This window comes from Mesoplodon bidens (genome assembly GCF_964165515.1).
Source record: "Mesoplodon bidens genome assembly, chromosome: 17".
Lineage (NCBI taxonomy): Eukaryota > Metazoa > Chordata > Mammalia > Artiodactyla > Ziphiidae > Mesoplodon > Mesoplodon bidens.
In genome coordinates this window covers 46,202,831-46,224,720 of record NC_138174.1, presented here as the reverse complement: position 1 = coordinate 46,224,720, position 21,890 = coordinate 46,202,831, and the positions used below count along the sequence as shown (strand labels likewise).

The 21,890-nt window shown below is 35.7% G+C and overlaps 1 protein-coding gene across 3 annotated transcripts in view; it reads right to left on the bottom strand.

Moving 5' to 3' along the window:
• Positions 1-21,890, bottom strand: part of PIBF1 (progesterone immunomodulatory binding factor 1) — a 198,721-nt gene that overhangs the window by 20,825 nt on the left and 156,006 nt on the right. For 2 of the 3 annotated variants that reach the window (XM_081214626.1, XM_081214627.1), the window contains exons 15-16: positions 15,227-15,357; positions 8,940-9,024 (exon numbers count right to left, since the gene is read on the bottom strand). In XM_081214626.1, coding sequence (XP_081070752.1) covers positions 8,940-9,024; positions 15,227-15,357 — 216 coding nt within the window. The remainder of the gene's footprint in view (positions 1-8,939; positions 9,025-15,226; positions 15,358-21,890) is intronic. The other variant, XM_081214628.1, reaches the window with a different exon arrangement.

The following is a 21,890-nucleotide window of genomic DNA, read 5'->3' as shown; positions in this document are numbered from 1 at the left end:
CTCATCTGATTACTGAATAGTACCTTGGACTTCTAACTGCTTTGCCTTCTGGTATTCATGTCCTCTTGGTGCCTGGCTTTCCCTTCTATATCAGTATTCATCTAGCTGCTGTCTGGGTTCTGGCCTTTACTACTTCAGTATAATCTGATAGTTTTTTTTTTTTTTTTTTTTTTTTTTTGCGGTAGGCGGGCCTCTCACTGTTGTGGCCTCTCCCCTTGCAGAGCACAGGCTCCGGACGCGCAGGCTCAGCAGCCATGGCTCACGGGCCCAGCCGCTCTGCGGCATGTGGGATCTTCCCAGACCGGGGCACGAACCCGTGTCCCCTGCATCGGCAGGCGGACTCTCAACCACTGCGCCACCAGGGAAGCCCAATCTGATAGTTTTTGATGCATGTTCTTGTTGATTTCCATCATCAATTTCAGACTCCAGACTCTATCCTCCATTTTGAGCACTGGTGTCCACAGCGTGACTCACTCCGTGACTCACTCCAGTGCCTGTACCTTCTCCGTGTTGTATTCCCTGCCTTCCCTCAGTGTCAGCTCCTTCATATGGGATATCGATTTGTTAAGTTTAAATTAAAATACTGCCAAATAAGACCATAATCATTTCATTTCATTGTTAATAATCCCTCCTGGCCAACAATTTCCAGAGACTTACTTTAATAGCTTTGCAGTTTGTTTTGTGTGTTTCCTTATACCCTAGAATTGTTTGGTTTGTTATAAACTGCTGCTATTCTAGAAGTCATAAAAACACAGGGTTAGAAATGATAGCAAGAGGTCATTTACTTGTTCCTTACTGATAAAAAAGGGTCAGAGAAGTGTACTTACTATTTAAAAGAAAACATACCAAACTTCTAAAATGTAGTGGGAAAAATACACATTTCATTCTTTAAAAAAAAAAGCAAAAACAATAACTAGAAAATGACAGGTCTATATGATACACAACAGATGTGAAAGTGTGATGTGAAAAAAGTTAAAAGAGCATATATACACAGATTCGTATTTTTATGATGAGATAGAATGTTTCACACAAGACAGAATTTTACTTGCAGGACACAACAGAGATATTTGTAATTTTAAAGCTGATGATGAAAGGATTAAAAATGAAGCCAAAATACTTATGAAATCAAAATAATCTGACCTAGTTCTACTAAGTTTTGTATAAGTCCACATAAACATAGAGGTCCACACAGTACAATCTAAAAAGATTTGTGTCTTTTATGCAATTCAAAATTGAGGAGAGGGAACATTCAGTTGCTGCGTCTGTCAAATGGGTATAAGACCATCATAGAGCTCTTGGGACACTTTAGTATAACATAATTGGGCTGAAAAATTTTAAAACATTTTTGTAGGAAGAAGTTATAAAAACTCAAGATATTATTATTACTTTTATAGAGTAGGTTTAGTTTTGTCATACTTAAAGTATATTTAAATTCAACATTCACAAATGAGTATTTTTTGCAATAGTTTACTCCCTGAATTTCCTCAGACCTAAATTCACATACCCTTATATGGAAAAAATAAACATTCTAAAACTTTATAGGGAAAATATGACTTATACTTTATGTGTTTTAGGTTTCCACTATAATAACTGTCTTTAAAATACACATGTACATCTAGGAAATCAAAAACAAATTTGAACTTGAAGAGCACCACTAACGATGAGAAATGTATGAATCTCAGAAATAATTACATCTTCATTTAAAGAAAAATTAACTTACCCACACACTTTTTGTTTTTTTTAGTCATACTGACTGTTCTGACTGTAAAATGTAAGTATATATGTGTATAAGAAAATCGTGTAAAAAGGTATTCTTAAGAAAATTTCAAAATAGTTAAGTATGAACCAAAAAGAATGACACACATATAGAAATATGTAATTTGTTTGAACCCTTTATGAAGTGGATTGCCTAAGGGGCACTTGTGATGCTGAAATGTCCCTGAAACTTTCCGAGAAATCACAAAGAACACAGGAGTTAGAGTCCTGGAACATAAACATACCATAAAAGAATGATAATTATACTGTGACTTCACTTTTCAGAAACCTGGCTAACTGCAGGGTTTGTTTTCTTTTTGTTAAGTGACATTCACTGCAATAAAAGGCAAGTTATCTGGAACCATGTGAGTTAGTCCAACCAGGTAAGTGTGAGGCCTTGCACACGCTAGGCACTTAGTAAGAAGTGGTTGGTTAAATGCTGGTTAAATACTAACTGAAATGCTTGTGGACCTTGAGAGAGATTATTGGCAGAAGCAGTGAGTGAAAGGGTAGAGGAATCTCAGGTTTGAGAAACAGATTTCTTATATTCCACAAATATTTACTTTTGAGGAGAGAGAATGTGAATATATTAAAGGCTGGTTTCTAATGCTTTCCATTTGACAGCTTCTAGTGCAATTATTATTGAAGGTTGGAAAAGACCACAGTTAGTTTAACAAACATTCAGTTGAATACTTACCAAATACTGTGCTAAAGGCTAATACACAAAGGAAAACTAGGCACTCTATTGGCAAGACAGATGCATAATTGTGATATATAGTGATAGGAATATTAATACAAGTATTTTTAAAGTTATGGGAAAGAAGTAAAAAAAAAGATAAGTTTTTCTTTATTGAGTTATGAAGGGCTTCAAAGAATAGATAACATTTGAACTGACTCTTGAAAAGGAAGGAAAAGAGGGAAGGGTCCTACATTTACTGAGTTACTGTCACATGCCAGGAATGTACTACATTGTTTAATTCTCATATAACCCTGTAAAATAGATATTACCTTTATTTATACATGAGAAGACTGAGTTTAGAGGGGTTAAATTATTGTCTCAAGAATCCATAGCTATTAAACTGTGGGCTTTAAGTGATTATGACATGTTGGCGTAGGTTCAGCATTTGTACCACATGTCCACATTCTGGGGAGGCTGTGCATCGGGGGCGGGGGTAGGGGGCATATGGGAAATCTCTGTACCTTCCTCTCAATTTTGCTGTGAACTTTAAACTGCTCTAAAAAATTGTCTTCAAAAAAAAAGAATCCATAGCTATGAAGTAGCAGAGCCATCTTGCCTGTCTGACTGCTGGCTTTTCCCACAGTATTTCAAAATATAGGTGATGTAAGGAATATAGGCGTAATTCCAGCCTTAGAATTTAATAAGAGAGCTGAACAAGTATATATGTAATTCTGGGTCAATCCAGCTGTCCACCTTCTCCATAGTTACACCTAGCATGCTGAGTGTAAGCTGCTAGAGAAAAATTACACAGAATGGCAGTACTACAAATATATGACATTTCATCTTGGCAATTATTTGTTTCTGTAATGTACATCACTCATTTATTACATAGCTATTTCAAACTTCTATTTTCCTCAGAACTCTGATCCTATCACGTGTCTTGCCCAATAGAAAACAACCATTAGATGGGAACTCCCTAAATTCTTACCACCAAACCTACTAACTTATTACTTTTAATGTAATTTTGATTTCTCCCCTGCAAAATGGAAAAGGTGCCCCACCTGTCTAAAGTTAAATCCCATCACTTCGCCCTGGATCTGCTCCTTTCCCAACACTTTTGCTCAATTGATCATCCTCTCTCTTTTGTACTTTCAATGTCTCTCTCTGTTTGGTTCCTTCCTATCCCCATTTAAGCCGGATACTCTCCAACTCCGGGAGGTAAAGGCCCTTGATCTCATGCTCCCTTCCTGATCACCTTATATTCTCTTATTCAAAGGGTTGTCTAGTTTTCTTTTTACTACTTTTCAACTTCTACTTATTTATCAGTTCACTGCAATCTGCCTTTAGTGCCACTGAAACTGCTTTTTTTTTTTAACATCTTGTTAAATCCAAATACCATTTTCTTTTTCATCTTTGTTCGACTTGGTCCCTTGGCAGCCTAAGCCACTGCTGACAACTTCCTCCCTCCTGAATGCTTCTGGCTTCACGTGGGTCTACTCTTTTCCTGATGCACCTGCCATTTCTCTGGTCACTCCTCACTCTTCTTTGTGTAAGCATTTTTTGCTCTGCCCAGCCCTTAAATATTAATGGTCATCAAGAATCTGTCCTAGGCCTTTTTCTGTTCTCACGCTATATACCCTTACTAGTTCATTTAATCTACTTCCATGTAAAGCACCACCTTTATGCTGTTGACTCTCAAATCTCTACCTCCAGATAACTTCTCTTTCTTGGGCTCCAGAACCTACATTGTTTTTTTTTTTTTAAAGAAGGTGTCGGGGGTAGGAGTTTATTAATTAATTTATTTATTTTTGCTGTGTTGGGTCTTCGTTTCTGTGCGAGGGCTTTCTCTAGTTGTGGCGAGCAGGGACCACTCTTCATTGCGGTGCGTGGGCCTCTCACTGTCGTGGCCTCGCTTGTTGCGGAGCACAGGCTCCAGAATCGCAGGCTCAGTAGTTGTGGCTCACGGGCCTAGTTGCTCTGCGGCATGTGGGATCATCCCAGACCAGGGTTCGAACCCGTGTCCCCTGCATTAGCAGGCAGATTCCCAACCGCTGCGCCACCAGGGAAGCCCCAGAACCTACATTTTTAACTCTCTACTGAATATATCCACTTAGATATTTTCTGGAGTTCTTCTTTCCCAAACCTACTCCTCCTATGTTCTTTGTAGCACCACCATAAACCCAGGATACAAGCCAAAACCCTGGGCATCAATTCTCATTCCTCCTCTCTTCATCATTCCCTAAGTTCAGTCAATCACCAAGCGCAGTGATTCTGCTTTCTAAATAGTTTTCAAATTGGTCCCTTCTTGTTGGACACCATCATCACCAGTTTAGTTCATGATACCACCTATTGCTCAATGAAATATTGAAATAGCTTCCTAAGTGGGGCTTTTACCACTCCCCCTAATACATCTGCAAAAGAAATCAGAAAAGACTTTTATACCAGTTTCTTAAAATTATGCTCAGTATCCTATTAGATACATGGCTGATTAAAGGTACTTCTCCTACTTTTGAAAGCTTAGATTCTAAGGACCCATGATGAAATATATACAAATAAAAGCAGAATTAAAATTTCCAAAGGTGTTCAGCAAATCTTGTTTCATTAAGGCAAATATGAGTGGATAAAAATGAATGAAAAATGAAGGCCATTAAAGAAGACTCTTGAGAGGTATGCTCAACGAGAGAGAAGCCATTCTAAGGAATCACATTTCGTATACTCAGAACTGAATGTTTAATTTGAAGCCCTGGTAATGTTATCCTATCAATCTTTTCCTTTACCTTTTTAAAACCTAATTATTTAAGATTTATAGTTTATATTTTTATACCTAAAAGCTCTTAGCATAAATGAAGACATTTAAGGGTAAAAAAGATTACCTTCCACTTGAAAGACAAAGAAAGAGTTATTCTGAAGCATCAAAAGTGAAAGAAAAGAAAAAAAGATTACACCTGGATAAGATATTCAGCTCTGACTTTTCTGGCAACTAAGACGAGAAGGAAGCACATTAAATTACATAGTTTTCATTTTCTGAAAAAAAGACAGAAGGATATAACTTCATCTACAGAGGCAAAAATTTTCCTGGAACTCACACAAGCAGTAATTCATTCTGAGATTTTTGTCTAAATGGGACTAAGGAGAAAGATCATAAGCTTCTGTTTCAGAAAAAAAAAAAAAAAAAAGTTTCGACAGTAAGTACGGTTGAGTTACTTAACTCTTATCAGCATCAGTTTCATCTGTAAAAGTAGGGACAATGATATTTATCTCAGCGTACTGTAGCAAAGACTAAATTATGTAATATAAATGGAAGTATTTAGTAGATTGCCTTAAATAGTTTCACGAAACAAAGAGAAATGACACCAGATTTTATTCCGATCTTCTATAAAGGCAGAGGTCATGACATTCAATTGTGCCTTAATGGAAGGAATTTTGTTAGGAGAGATATTTTGCCCCTTTCCCCTTCTCTCTGCTTCCTGAAGATTTCACTGAATACAGGGACAAAACCTGGAGAATTCAGAATAGACGGACGTGGACAGATATGAGATCTCAATTCAATTTATGATCACATCTTTCAGTTAGTATTTTTTGTGCAGATCCTTTAACCTAATACGTTTACTCGTCTCAGCTGAGCTTTGTAGTCTGAAAAGGCAAACTAAAAAAGGCGATTTTTCTCCATACTCACCCTCTCTTCACTTTTTTTTTTATTATTAGGTTAATACATTTTCTCTAAAGAAGAGAATAAAAATCACCTAATACACTTTCCAAATACACACAACCATTTTTGAATGTATAAATGCTGGAAGTTTATAGAATAAGAGGCCACGATGGATTTTATCATTCCTGGAAATCCTTAAAACCACAATTGAACTCCCAACGTGAGAGGAGTTTTAAGCTAACAATTTTGAGCTAACACGAATAGAAAATAAATCTTCTGTGGCCATGCCTCAACTATCCTAGCATTGTCAACCTAGAACTATCCCACTCATTTTCTTTTTTCATGTAACACATATTGAATAACTATGTAAATGAGGTGGGGATCTCATTTCATATTACCATAAACAGTCTTACCAGAACTAAGTAACACCACTTAAAAAGTTAGAGCAAGAGCTGCCCAGTGCAAAAAGAAAATGAAACACTTTAAATGTTCATTTGGTCTCTTTATGAATCACTAATTGAAACTGAGAAAATTTAGCTGATTGAAGCAATGATTCATACTAGATCATTTTCACAGGGTCCTGACTAGGGTGAGGCAAGGTCTCAGGTGCTAGTGCTGCACTGTGCATGCCTCTGAGAGGGGTCACCTCCTCTATTTTGTGCCTTCAGTGCCTGACTGCCCTCACCTTAGTCTCAGCCCTGATTTTAACTTTCAAAAAATTTTATTTATCAAGTTATTCTTATTCAACTGGTATCTATTGGCTGTTCTGGGCACTTCACCCAATTCCCCTGACACCATTTCTAGATGATATGCATCTTTGAGCTGCTTCCAGGAATATTCCCTAGTTCATCTCTCTCAATAATTTCCTTCCAATAATTTCTTCCCAAATACCTGATATATCTTTCCCAGACTAGGAAACAATGTCTTCAGGATACTCATAAACCAATGATCTGTTTTGAGCATTTTTTCTCTGTTAGCACAGCAAAATGGTAAAAACATGGCTAAGACAAGGCAGTGATAGTACAGTGGAAAAAATTCATGGATTAAAAAACTAGGCTTAACGGTACCAACTGCTGGCGAGGATGCAGAGCAACTGGAACTCTCATTCACTGCTGGTGGGAATGCAAAAGTTACAGTCACTTTGGAAAATAGTCTGGCAGTTTCTTACAACATGAAACACTTTCCATATGACCCAGCAGTCCTGCTCTTCGTATTTACCAAGAGAAATGGAAACTTATATTTACACAAAAATACGTACACAATTGTGTACAGCAGCTTTATTTATAGGCACTCCCAAATGAAAACAACTCAAATGTCCATCAGCTGGTGAATGCATTAACAAACTGTGGTATATCCATACAATGGAATACTACTTAGCAATAAAAATTAGGACAAATTACTAATATTTACAATAACATAGATTGATCTGTTTTATGGTAAGTGAAAAAACCGAGACTAAAAAGACTAATAGGGCTTCCCTGGTGGCGCAGTGGTTGAGAGTCCGCCTGCCGATGCAGGGGACACGGGTTCGTGGCCCGGTCCTGGAAGATCCCACATACCTCGGAGCAGCTGGGCCCTTGAGCCATGGCCGCTGAGCCTGCATGTCTGGAGCCTGTGCTCTGCGACGGGAGGGGCCACAACAGTGAGAGGCCCACGTAACGCAAAAAAAAAAATAAATAAATAAAAGACTAATAATTTTATCTATTTCACATTCTGTGAAAGGATAACACCTTTTGTTGAAAAAAGGCAAAACTGGGCTTCCCTGGTGGCACAGTGGTTGAGAGTCCGCCTGCTGATGCAGGGGACGTGGGTTCGTGCCCCGGTCTGGGAGGGTCCCACGTGCCACGGAGTGGCTGGGCCTGTGGGCCATGGCCGCTGGGCCTGCGTGTCTGGAGCCTGTGCTCCGCAGTGGGAGAGGCCATGGCAGTGAGAGGCCCGCATACCACAAAAAAAAAAAAAAAGAAAGAAAAAATGTAGAACTATAGGGATAGAAAACAGATCAACTGGAGTTGGGGAAAAGGGTCACTACAAAGGGGTCAAGGGGGAATTTTCTGGGGTGATGGAATTATTTTATATATTAATTGTGGTGATGGTTACACAACTGTATGTATTAGTCAAAAATCATAGAAAACTGGAAAGGGTAAATTTTATTGTATGTCATATCTCAATAAATCTGACTTATAAAAATGAGAAAAAAAACTGGGGTTATCTCTTAGTTACCACCTGGCTCTGGGGAAGCCACCAAAACCTGAGTTTCTTCTTTTATAAAATAGGGATACTATTACCTTTAAAATATTTTTTGTGAGGGACAAATTAAAAGAAAACTTATGAATTTTAAAGTTCAGTACAAATATTGTACACCAGGCACTGGCCATATAATGATGAATAAGACAGAGGTACACTAAAGAAATGTACTATCTAGGGAATTCCCTGGTGGTCCAGGGGCAAAGACTCAGCACTCCCAATGCAAGGAGCCTGGGTCTGACCCCTGGTCACGTAACTAGATCCCACATGCTGCAACTAAGATCCCACATGCCACAACTAAAATATCCCGCATACCACAACTAAAGATCCTGCATGCCACAACTAAGACCCGACGCAGCCAAATAAATATTAAAAAAAACAAAAAAAGAAATTTACTGTCTAGAGGGAGAAAGGGATAAGACAGATAATTATTAACATGGAAATTCAATGACAGAGATATGAACAAGGCAATAGGGACCATTAACAAGAAGCATTCCAGGAATAAGAATTAACTCATAATGAACACAGACTACTGGGATCCAATAATCTTAACCCAATATGATTTTGAAAAAGCCTAAGGTGGTAAAAATTATGACAAAATGGAAAAAGTACCTCACGATGATTTAGAAGTTGTTCCAAATCTAATGCCATTTGATTCTTCATGTGCTGTAAAGCTGACTTTTCTTTATTTAAATTGCTGGAAAAAAAAAAACCCACCAAGTTTTAAAAAGTTGTCATATTAATATAAATTGAATTAACAAATAATAAATAGCAAAAGGCTAAATCTGATGGTTTGAATTAAAGAAAAATTAAATTTATAGTTCATAAAGATATCAGAGCAGTGACTACAATGTTTGATTCAATCATTGGCTTAGCTATTTTATAAGAATACTTTTTCTTTTCACAACTATTTGACAATGCAACTGAGATGCTTTCTGAAAATACGTTCCTGCCTAGTAGGGGCATAAAATTGGTGTTTTAAAGATGACTGGTTACTCCTGAAATGTAAAAAGATGAAGTGGGACTTACATAAAAGGTAAAAAGAAAGTACGTATGGGCACCATATTAAAATTTGAGACACTGAAAGTCAAATTACAACATTTATCCTTAAAACTGAAAGTAGTATTTTATAATTTATCACATATTAAATTACCAGGTATATAACTGAGTGAGATAAATGAATCAGATACTTGATCTACAGTAAACTTGGGGAAACAATTTTTTTTTTTTTTCCTGCGGTACGTGGGCTTCTCACTGCCGTGGCCTCTCCTGTTGTGGAGCACAGGCTCCGGACGCGCAGGCTCAGCGGCCATGGCTCACGGGCCCAGCCACTCCGTGGCATGTGGGATCTTCCCAGACCGGGGCACGAACCCGTGTTCCCTGCATCGGCAGGCGGACTCCCAACCACTGCGCCACCAGGGAAGCCCTCGGGGAAACAATTTTTGTCTCCAAATTCTTAGTTCAATCTTCAACTTCTAAGTCTGCGTTGTGAATTTCTCTTTGAAATGACCTATCTTCTGATAGGAAAGGGTGAGAAGCCTAATTGTAAGGACATGTTCATATTTTAAAACATAAATATTTGAGGTCTGTCTTATACTGTCCGGAGTTTGATTATTCAACATATAAAAATATTTAGAACCATTAAATAAAATATTCTTTGAAAGCCACTGGGATGAGTCTACTCAGCCAGTGCTACAAGGATTAAGAAAAGCAACACTGAATTGAAGCAACATAATTCCTTGAATGTCAAAACAAAATCTGTAAAGGTAAAATTAATGAGAATTGTTTTGCTGAACAGGTAAGATGTTTTAAGTTATACTTTAAGAAAATAGAACGCCACCAATTTTCAAAATATTAGGGAGAAGTTTTTTTAAACTCAGTGAATAGTAGTAGTGCTTCTGAAAGCACTGGTAATTCCAAGGACTTAAGAGTAAAAAAATGTACATTTTCCTCCTTCCTACTAATTGAGAACTTCCCCAAGGAAGCATCAGAGTTTGTCCTCTGAGAAGAAAGACTAGATGCAACTCTGACTTCTGTTTCCAACTGTGCCACTGACTCAACTGTGTGATATAAAGCACGACACATACCACTCCACTGAACCTGTTTTCACATCTGTAAAAGTGGAAAATAATACTCATGTATGTCAAAGGGACATGTGAATTATCTAATGAATGATTACATAAAACACTGAGCACATAAAACTCTACAAAATGCTATATCGTTTTACTAATTTAGATGAGAAACAGTCATCAGAGGAAAACAGTAATTAAATGTCAATAAAGGTAAGCAGCTCAGCATAAAAACAAACTGACTTTTGGAGTTAGGCGTCAGAGATCCTACTGAGCTGAGGAGTTGAAACGAACTAGATGATAAAAAGGAAACTGAGTTCTGTGTTCTGCTTGAGTCTCCCAAAGCATGGTAAAGATCAGGTGTTTCTGTAACTTTAAAATTCTGTCTTTAGCTAGGATCACACTGAAGACAAAATATTTTTCTTTCTCTTTTTCTTTCTTTTATTTTTCTATTATTTTTTGGCTGTGTTTGGTCTTTGTTGCTGCATGTGGGCTTTCTCTAGTTGCGGCGGGCAGGGGCTACTCTTTGTTGCAGTGCACGGGCTTCTCACTGCAGTGGCTTCTCTTGTTGCAGAGCACAGGCTCTAGAGTGTGCAGGCTTCAGTAGTTGTGGCACGTGGGCTCAGTAGTTGCAGCGTGTGAGCTCAGTAGTTGCGGCATGCGGGCTTAGTTGCTCTGTGGCATCTGGGATCTTCCCGGACCAGGGCTCGAACCTGTGTCCCCTGCACTGGTGGGTGGATTCTTAACCACTGAGCCACCAGGGAAGTCCCCAAAATATTTTTCAAAGTGAAAATAAATGTTCAGTAAATACGAATAGGAATATTCAAGGGACAGATGTGTTCATATACATGCACATATACATGTTCGTATACATGTACCCACATACACACAGAATGGAAACATGTGCTCACATGCAGTACATACATGGGTGTGCATGCACAAACACATACACAGACACACACACGTAGGCTCTCAAATACCAATAGACCCATTAAGTAAAGTGTAGTGTAATAGGAACGGAATGTTGATGTAATTAAAGGATTTTGACTGAATAATTCATTAGAAATGCTTTATATGTAGTGTTTAATTTTTTCAGAATAAAGTAAGTACTCCATATTTAAATAACAAAACTAACCATATAACATGGAATAAAAGGTAAGTGGATAAACTGGTTGACAAAGCAACTTAGTTCTATTTGCAAGACGTTGGCTCTACAGACAATACTTGGATATACTTTTCAAAGTCTCAGCCTTCTTTTTCTTAAATTACAAGGGAGACTACCTTCAACACGTGGGTCTCTAAAACTGAATACGATGATTATTATACTCTGTGTTCCTCCACACACAGTAATTACTCAATAGAAGTTTAGTCTCCATAAGATATTTCATAACAGTGGAAACTTACCTTTAAAAATACAAAGCTTCTATGCGTGACTCATAAAGCAACTACAAAACAAATCTCCTTATAAGCACGTCTACCGTGAATGGTATATTACACCCATAATTGTTCAATTCACTGTTAATTATTACTCAGAAATTCATGTTTATGGCTCTGTTTCACCTGCTATATGAAAACATATTCCTGATATATTGTTCTTTAACTTCCTGGATCAATATACTCTGGCCTAGCTTTATAAGCGCCTAAGTAGTCTTTTCTTCCTAAATGACTAGTTAACGATAAATGGAGAACTGAAAACAGAGAAAGAAAACTTATGCTAATTATTCTCTTTCCATGCTTCCTTTGGTCCTGAACTATAGATCAAACAATATAACCCAGATTGTCTCTTGTGGATTGGTGGAGGAGAGTTAAAAGTACTACTTTTAGAACAGAGTATTACTTTAATGACAGTTAGTAGTGATATCTCAAATGTTAGCTTTTAACATGTTTATCACAATTTCATTTTAGTGCATGTTTGTGCTAATCTTTCTAGGCATTGAATAAATTGTATCGATGGCTAAATTGGTAAGTTGTGGGTGTGATATAGTGATATTGTTTTATTTTGTAAGAAAATGATAAAATTTATATTCAGTTCTTTAAAGAGCTTTTATTGTATAAGCTAGAGAAACATTTACAAATTAATCAGTTAATGTTAAGTATTCTTTACAATTAAAATGAACACCCAGCAAAAAGAAACAGGAATTATCAAGGAACATAATCACTTAGTCATCTTTTTGGATGGATCATCGAATGTTTAAATTTCAAATTAATGAAGGACAAAAGGAAGGGAGGTAACATTTACTGAGCTTCTCTTGTGTGATGGAAGCTTTTTATATATGTTACTTCATTTAATTTTCACAACTACCCCTTGAAGTTCACATTAATATCTATATTTTACAGACACATTTACCATGAGAAGAGAAATCAGGCTGACATGTAGTCAAAGCCCAGGATAATTCTACTCTATTTGAAATGCTGTTGGCTCAGAGTCAGGGTGATGGTAGATAGAAATGTGATCTAACCTGTTGTATCTGACTTGTTGATTGTATTGTATGGCATCACATCCTTTCATTCACGTCATCAGGGTACAGCTACAGCATCTCACAAGCCATAATTAAAATACTGAAAGCACCTTAACTTTCCACATTAGAAGATAGTTGCTTCAATGAAGAGCAAGACTTCATATCCTGTGAAATATTAGTTCAGAATCTACTAAAATAGTATATAATAAATATATGAGACACAGACAGCTTTAAAGCCTTCAGATGTTTAGCACACAAAATATATTTTTTTTGTTTAATTCCATAATTGGCATAGTTCTTGTGATTACTGTTGCTGTAATTAAGGGAGTCCTAATTTTTGTCAAAATTCAGCATATTTTGAGAAATGTTATTTCTCACTTCAAAGATAATTTTCAACATAAAAATGTGTTAAATATAAGACAATACTAATAATAGCAAACATTTAAAAAGCATTTTTAACAATGTATAGAAATAGTGCTATATATATTACAAAGGTTATATCATTTAATCCTCTGAATAACCATGTGAATTAGGTGCTGTTGGTGCCACTCTCATTTCACAGATGAGAAAATTGGCTATAGGGTCCAATACCATAGCTATTAGCTAGCCACAAGTGGCAATGAAAATTAACATTAATTTAATTCAAATAAAATTAAAATTTTAGTTCCTCAGTAACACTAACCATATTTCAGATGCCCAATACCCACATGTAGCTAGCAGCTACCATATTGGACAATGCAGATAGGGAATTTTTTTTTTTTTATTATGAAATATTTCAAGAGAGAAACTATAACAAGGTATCTGTCACCCAGCCTCAACAATTATCAACTCATTAAAAGCCTTCCTTTTAACCACTATTCTACACTTTATTTTTTTTTGCTGCTCTTCGTTAATTACATTAGTTAAAGAAAAATTATCCCTTATTCAGATTAGAACATAGGGAGGCAGTATAACATAATGGTTAAGAGTATGGAATTAGAAAGCAGACAGATCTGGATTCAAATTTTGGCCCTATCACAAAACTAATATGTTTTTAGATGACAAGTTGCTAAATTTCTCTAGGGCTGAATTTGTTCATCATTACAATTTTCTCCTGTAGCTGGCTATTATTTTTCTCTATATTAAACATTTTCAGCTTTCCTAGTTCTTAGTAAAATAAATATTCAAATAAACTTACTTGAAGGTAACCGTGAAAGAGGTAATTTTTTCCACAGGCCTTTTATATATCCCTGCTCCAAGACTACAAAGGTAAGACAAAACACTATACAAAATTTCAAATATATCAAATATATAATATGGAAAGAAAAGGTTCTCTTTGGGGTTCTTTCCTCAATTTCCTTAAGACAACCAAGTCTCCAGTGAATGATGACACATAATTTCTATTGCTCCCAACAGCTATTTATAGAACTGTTTAATTAATTCACTGAATTGATTAATTAATGCTGGTTATGAATATTCTAAATATTAATTTTAACTTTAAAATTAATCTACAAATAAATTGTTATTTATGTTGACATTTAACACATAAATGTGATTTAAAGTTACTTACTTTATTATATTGTCAAAAAATTCTGATCAGGAATAAAGTTTTGGACCAATTATTTTGGTGGGGTAGAAACGAGAGGAAAAGATAACTACTCTAATTTATCAAAAAGAACACTCACAGTTTGGAGTTAATTACCAGCAGTTTTATATTTTTGGTTGTATATCTTAGGAAACCTGAATTTAATAGCTATCTTCTCCAATAACTATATTTTTCAATAAACTACCTTTTCTAATTCCTTAATTTAAGAATTTTCTCTCCCATCTAATTCTTTGCTTCTACCTTTATAAATTGGTTGATAATTTATCTAATTACTTATTCTAAATAATCTTAAAATCTAATACAAAGCCAACTAACTAAGCATCCATGAATTAAAACCTATTTCTTCATATAGCATCATTCTTCTACTGTTATTTAAAAAGACTAAAATGATCATATAGATGAACAGGTAAAGAATTTGAATGATTATTCGGCAGAGCAAGTCTTTTGGATAAGGTGTCATGTAAGAAAACAATTTCAATCTAAGGAAGTGAAAGGAATTTATTTACTTCGAGGTAATTCATGGTTTACCTGGGTCAGTGGAAGAAAAGCCTAAAAATTCCTTGGTAAAGTCAACATGAATCTAAGTAACTGTGTACATTTTATCTGTTTGTGAACACCTTAATGTGATGTGACTTAGTTTTTCTAAGAGAAATTGAACTCATTACATTTAAGACCCCCTTCGTTATTTCAATTTTTTCTTCACAATTTCCAACCTGAATTCGTCTATAGCAGTATTGTGCTTACAATGCCTTTATTACTCAAATAAAAGATTTGTAGATGGTTTACCTGACGTCTTTCTCAAGTTGGGTAATACACTCCTTCAGTGAATCAATCTTAGAATCTCTCTGACGCACTGATTCAATGAGATACCTGTAAGGTTGTTGAGTCTGGTTTAACAGAGAATTGGCCCTGTCAAGCTAAAGAAAAACAGATTTCATTAAAATCTAGACAATTTTATAAGAAACTAAAATTGTTCAAAATGTTCTAGCACAGATACAGTACACCAACTCTCCCTTATATGAATTACTCTGAAAAGCTCTTCCTGTATAAATTCGAAGGTTTTAAAAATTATTAATCAACATAACTATTCTTTAGCTAAAAATGAAACTTTTATTTGAACTTTATTTCTACTCAAAATAATATAATCACATGATAATTTAGTAATTTTTCATGTCTTCATATTCCCTTCCATCTTTACTTATGTACCTAAACCACTATGTATAATTTACATACCTAAATCACTATGTATAATTAAAATTTTAAACAATTATGTTTAAAATATAAACAACATAAAATTTACTATTTTATCCATTTTACAGTGTACAATTTAGGGGCATTAAGTACATTCTTGATGTGTAACCATCACTAGTATCTATTTCCAGAACATTTTCATCAACCCAAACAGAAACTCTATACCCATTAAGCAAAAACACTCCCGTTATCCCCCAGTTCCTGGAAACCCCTATTCTGTCTGTCTGTATTTGCCTATTCTAGATAACTCATGTAAGTGGAATCATATGATATTTGTCATTTTTTGTCTGCTTAATTCACTTATTGTAATGTTTTCAAGGTTCATCCATGTTGTACCATGCATCAGAATTTCATTCCTGTTTATGGCTAAATAATATTCCAATGTATGTTTAGAGTATATTTTGTTTATTCATTCATCTGTTGGTGGATACTTGTGTTGTTTCCACTTTTTGGCTATTGTGACTAATGTTGTGGTGTATAAATATCTGTTTTGAGTCCCTGTTTTCAATTCCTTTGGGTATCTACCTAGGAGTGGAGTGGAATTGCTAGGTCATATGATAATTCTATATTTAACTTTTTGAGGAACTGCCAGCTGTTTTTCATAGTGGCTGCATCATTTTACATTCCTACCAGCAATGCACTTGGTTCCAATTTCTCCACATCCTCGCCAACAGTTATTTTATGTGCCATTTGTATATCCTCTTTGGAGAAATGTCTATTCAGGTCTTTTGCCCATATTTTAGTTAAGCTGTCTTTTTTTTTCTTTTTTTTGCTGTTGAATTGTAGGACTTCTTTATATATTATGGATATTAAGCCCTTATTAGCTATATGATTTGCGAATATTGTCTCCTATTCTGTGAGTTGTCTTTTCACTATCTTGATACTGCCCTTTGGATCACAAAAGTTTTTAATTTTGATGAAATCCAACTTACCTACTTTTCTTTTGCTGTCCATACTTTTGGTGTCATTTTAAAGAAACCACTGCTAAATCCAAGGTCATAAAGATTTTCTCCTATGTTTTCTTCTATGAGTTTTATACTTTTCTTTTTGATATTTAGGACTTTGATCCATTTTGAGTTAATTTTTGTATATAGTGTAAGACATGGCTCTAATTTCAATCTTTTACAGGTAGATATCCAATTTTACCAGCACCATTTGTTGAAAAGACTGTCTTTTCTCCATTGAGTGGTCTTGGCAACCTTATTGGAAAAACCATTAACCATATATGTGAGATTTACTTCTGGGCTCTCTATTCTATTCCATCAGTCTTATATGTCTATCCTTAAGCCAGCACAACACTGTTGTGATTACTGTAACTTCACAGTAAATTTTAAAATCTGAAAGTATGAGTTTTTCAACTTTTGTTTTTTAAGATTGTTCTGGCTATTTGGGGTCACCTCAAATTCCACAGGAATTTTAGAATGGGTTTTTCTATTGCTGCAAAAACATGCCTTTGGGATTCTGATACAGACTGCACTGAATCTGTAAGCTATTTTGGGTGGTACTGTTATCTATCTTAACAATATCAAGTCTTCTACATACAGATGGCTAACAGGCATATGAAAAGATGTTCAACACTGCTAATCATCTGAGAAATGCAAATCAAAATCACAGTAAGATACCACCTCACACCTGTCAGAACAGCTATCACCAAAAAGACCACAAATAACAAATGTTGGAGAGGATGTGGAGAAATGGGAACCCTCGTGCACTGTTGGTGGGAATGTAAATTGATACAGCCACTATGGAGAACAGTCTGGAGTTTCCTTAAAAAACTAAAAATAGAACTACCATATGATCCAGCAATCCTATTCCTGGGCATATATCCAGAAAAGATGAAAACTCTAATTTGAAAAGATACACACACCCCAATACTCACAGTAGCATTACTTACAATAGGCAAGACATGGAAGCAACCTAAGTGTCCATCAACAGATGAATGGATAAAGAAGATGTGGTATATATATATATATATATATACCCCCCTACATACATACACAATGGAATACTACTCAGCCATAAAAAAGAATGAAATTTTGCCATTGGCAACACCATGGATGGAGGGTATTATGCTTAGTGAAATAAGTCCAACAGAGAAAGACAAATACTATAATGTTATTTATCTGTGGAATCTAAAGAATACAACAAACCAGTGAATATAACAAAAAAGAAAAAGACTCTCAGATATAGAAAAGAAACTAGTGGTTATCAGTGGAGAGAGGGAAAAGAGGGAGGGGGAAGAGAGGGGTAGGGGAGATACAAACTAGTAGGCATAAAATAAATAAGGGGGAACTCCCTGGTGATCCAGTGGTTAGGAGTCCACGCTCTCACTGCTGAGGGCCCAGGTTCAATCCCTGGTTGGGGAACTAAGATCTCACAAGCTGAGTGGCCAAAAAAAAAAAAAAAAAGAAAAAAAAAGAAAAAAAAAAGCTACAAGAATATATTGTACACCACAGGAAATATAGCCAATAGTTTATAATAAATGTAAATGGAGTATAATCTTTAAAAATTGTGAAACACTATGTTGTATACCTCAAACTTATACAATGTTGTAAATCAGTGATACCTCAATTTAAAAAATTAAAGAAAAAAACCCCAAAACCAAACAACCAACCAACCAACCAACCAACCAACCAACCAAAAAGCAATCTTAAGTCTTGTAATCCATTAGCCTGGGATGTCTTTCCATTTATTAGGTCTTCTTTAATTTCTTTCAAGAATGTTTTGTAGTTTTCAGTGTACAAGTCTTTCTCCCCTTTGATAAAATTTATTTCTATTTTATTTTATAAATGAAATTGTTTTAGTTCCTTTCTGGATTGTTCAATGTTAATATACTATGTACAACTTAGTATAGTTGTATACTATGTATATAGTTGTATATATACTATGTTGTATACTATGTACAACTTTATATTATTCTTTTTTACTTTACCTTATATCATAATCATTCTTCCAAGCTGTTAGAATACCTTCGTTTATATTTTTGTATTTTTAATGGTTACAAAACTGTCTAGTAAGCCAATGTGCTACAGTTTAATTACATTGTTTATACTAGTAAACATTTAAGATGCTATCAACTTTTGACTAGTATAAATAATGCTAAAACAAACTAGTTTTGTATTGTAGATGTTTTATCTTTTTCTCATATTTATTTATTTGGTTGCGCCAGGCGGGCTCCTTAGTTGCGGCAGGAGGGCTCCTTAGTTGCAGCACGTGGGCTCCTTAGTTGTGGCTTGCTGGCTCCTTAGCTGTGGCATGTGAACTCTTAGTTGCATCATGCATGTGGGATCTAGTTCCCTGACCAGGGATTGAACCCAGGCTCCCTGCATTGGGAGCTCAGAGTTCTATCCACTGCGCCCCCAGGGAAGTCCCTAGACGTTTTTTCTTAATATTTTGTTTGTTAAATTTTTTCAGAACAGAAGATGCACTAAGGTTAAAGGGGTATAACTATGTAATACTCTTGACACATAAGACCAAAGTTCTTTCTAAAGGATTTTATCATTTTATATACTCAAACAACCTTAGTTTTTTTTTAAATTAATTAATTAATTAATTAACTTTTGGCTGCATTGGGTCTTTGTTGCTGCGTGCGGGCTTTCTCTTGTTGCGGCGAGCGGGGGCTACTCTTCGTTGTGGTGCACGGGCTCCGTTGCTCCGCGGCATGTGGGGTCTTCCCTGACCAGGGCTCAAACCCATGTCCCCTGCGTTGGCAGGCAGACTCCCAACCCTGGGCCACCAGGGAAGTCCCAATCTTAGTTTTCTTTTTGTTTCTTTGTGTTTACTCCTTTTCTCCTAAGCAAATATGAAATGTATGCTAGAATAGGACTAAACACAGCACTGTCAGTATCAGGAGGCCCCTACTTTGGTACATAATAAGTTCTCAAAAAAGGTATTCTAAAGTTGGATATGCAAAAACTGAACAATAAGAACAAAAGTGGTGGATATCTATTATTATAAGGACGAGGAGGTGGGGAAGGGAGTATTTTATTATGCAGAATAAAAAAATATAAAATTCCTGCTTTATGAACTTAAATGTTCTTTGACAAAAAAATTCTAGCTTTTTACATGAAAAAAATATTTTTTCCTCTTTCCTTTATAACCCCTAACAAGCTTGAGGCTAAAGATTTGCTGTTTTTCTAGGACAAGAAATGATTTCTGTTTCCTTCTCAAACTACATTTACAAGTTCTATATATATTTTTTTTCAAATTAAGATCTAAACATATTTATTTTAGCACTGCAATTTTTAAATAAATAAATAAATAAATTTATTTATTTGTGGCTGTGTTGGGTCCTTGTTGCTGCGCACGGGCTTTCTCTAGTTGCAGTCAGCGGGGGCTACGCTTCGTTGCGGTGTGTGGGCTTCTCATTGCCGTGGCTTCTCTTGTTGCGGAGCATGGGCTCTAGGTGTGCAGGCTTCAGGAGTTGTGGCACGTGGGCTCAGTAGTTGTGGCTCATGGGCTCTAGAGCTCAGGCTCAGTAGCCGTGGTGCATGGGCTTAGTTGCTCTGCGGCATATGAGATCTTCCCAGGCCAGGGCTCGAACCCGTGTCCCCTGCATTGGCAGGCGGATTCTTAACCACTGCACCACCAGGGAAGTCTGTAGCACTGTAAGTTTTTTGGTCTTCCTCTTACAGGGAAAAAAAATAATGAGTTACTAGCAGCCTCGAAGCTGAAGGTGGAGAGAAGAGCAGGATGGGTATAGTGGAAGGTAGAGAGAAAGGCAGAAAGAATCAAAGGCAGAAACATTCATTGTGAAAATGATCAACCATGAGGTCCAGGTAGGTGAGGAGGAGAGTGAAGCCAAGAGGTGGCTGACCAACTGTTAGAGGATATCTGCACACAGTTTGAGGACCACTTTATAAAAGCTATGTAAACTATTCATCTAAATTATACTAGACATTTTTGTTATGGCTGTATTAAGTATAGCCCAGGAAAAAATTCCTCAAAGAATAAGAAATGAATAGTGAAAGGAAATAAGACTTTTTTTTGGACACAATTGATTGCAGTGAAAGGACAGCCATAAAGAAAAAAAATACCATAAATATTTTCTATAGTTTGGGTTTTAGTGTCCTTTTTCCTTGCTTTGGTAATCATTCTTTAAAATCTATTACAATGTCACTGGAATCTTATTACTCTACTAAGTTACTTTATGAACATTCAAATATGCAGCTGGACAAAAATAAAACAAAGTTCTACTTACCTGTACAACCAGTTTCACTAGTCAATTAAATCAAACAATTGCCTTGACTTTGTTTTTACAGAACTGACCCTAACTGAATAAACTGAACTGGCAAGTTGTTTTGTGTTTCGAAGTGCAGAATAGTCCGGGGTGCAGGTCGGGGGATTGGGCGAGGTAGGAAACAACTAAGGGCATTTTCAAATTGTAGTCAGCTGTAGTCTAGAATGAGCCATGTTTAAACTTATCAAACCTAACTTCAGTTACATAAAAAAATAACAGCAGTCATTAGTCTTAATTATTTTAGTTTGTTTTTTTCTCATTACAGCAATTACATATATTAGGTTTTAGTATTATAACAAAATTAAGGGTCAAAAGCCTTACTTTCAGAATGTATTTCTACTATACAACCTACAAACTTCTCACTCTCTAGATAATAAAACTTCTGTAGTGCTGTCAATTTTAAGAATGTTTTTTTATAAACTTGTGAGCTTCTAAATCCCCCAAATTTAATTTCATTCCTCAGGGAAAAGTACACGTACATTTTTCAGTGAAAAGTGATGCTAATATCTATTTTTGAAATCAGTGTCACTTAACAGAATTTAAGTCCTCCAATATGGTTAAAAAATCTTTCTGTAACTGTAATCATTAGTATTAAAAAAAGCTTCACAATCGTTCACTTTGCCTATTGTTCGTAATCTTTTCCTTATAAAACCTTAGTAATTAGTGACTCAGGAATCATATACGTAATGAATGATTCAGGACCAAACCCATGATACAACATTTTACAGAATCGTTATTTCTCCTTTGTTTCAATAAACTGTACACATGATTTAGAGAAAAGCAACACCTGATTATAATACATATGTTCTCTTAAATTTAAAAGACATATGAAGGTGACTACAATTTGTTGTGTTTTTCCTAAAAGTGGGATTTTTTTTCTTGTGGAGTTTATTTTCAAAGAAACTCCTAGAAATGGTACTCTTTCTTACCAGGGACAAAATGCATTCTGTTGAATGGAAT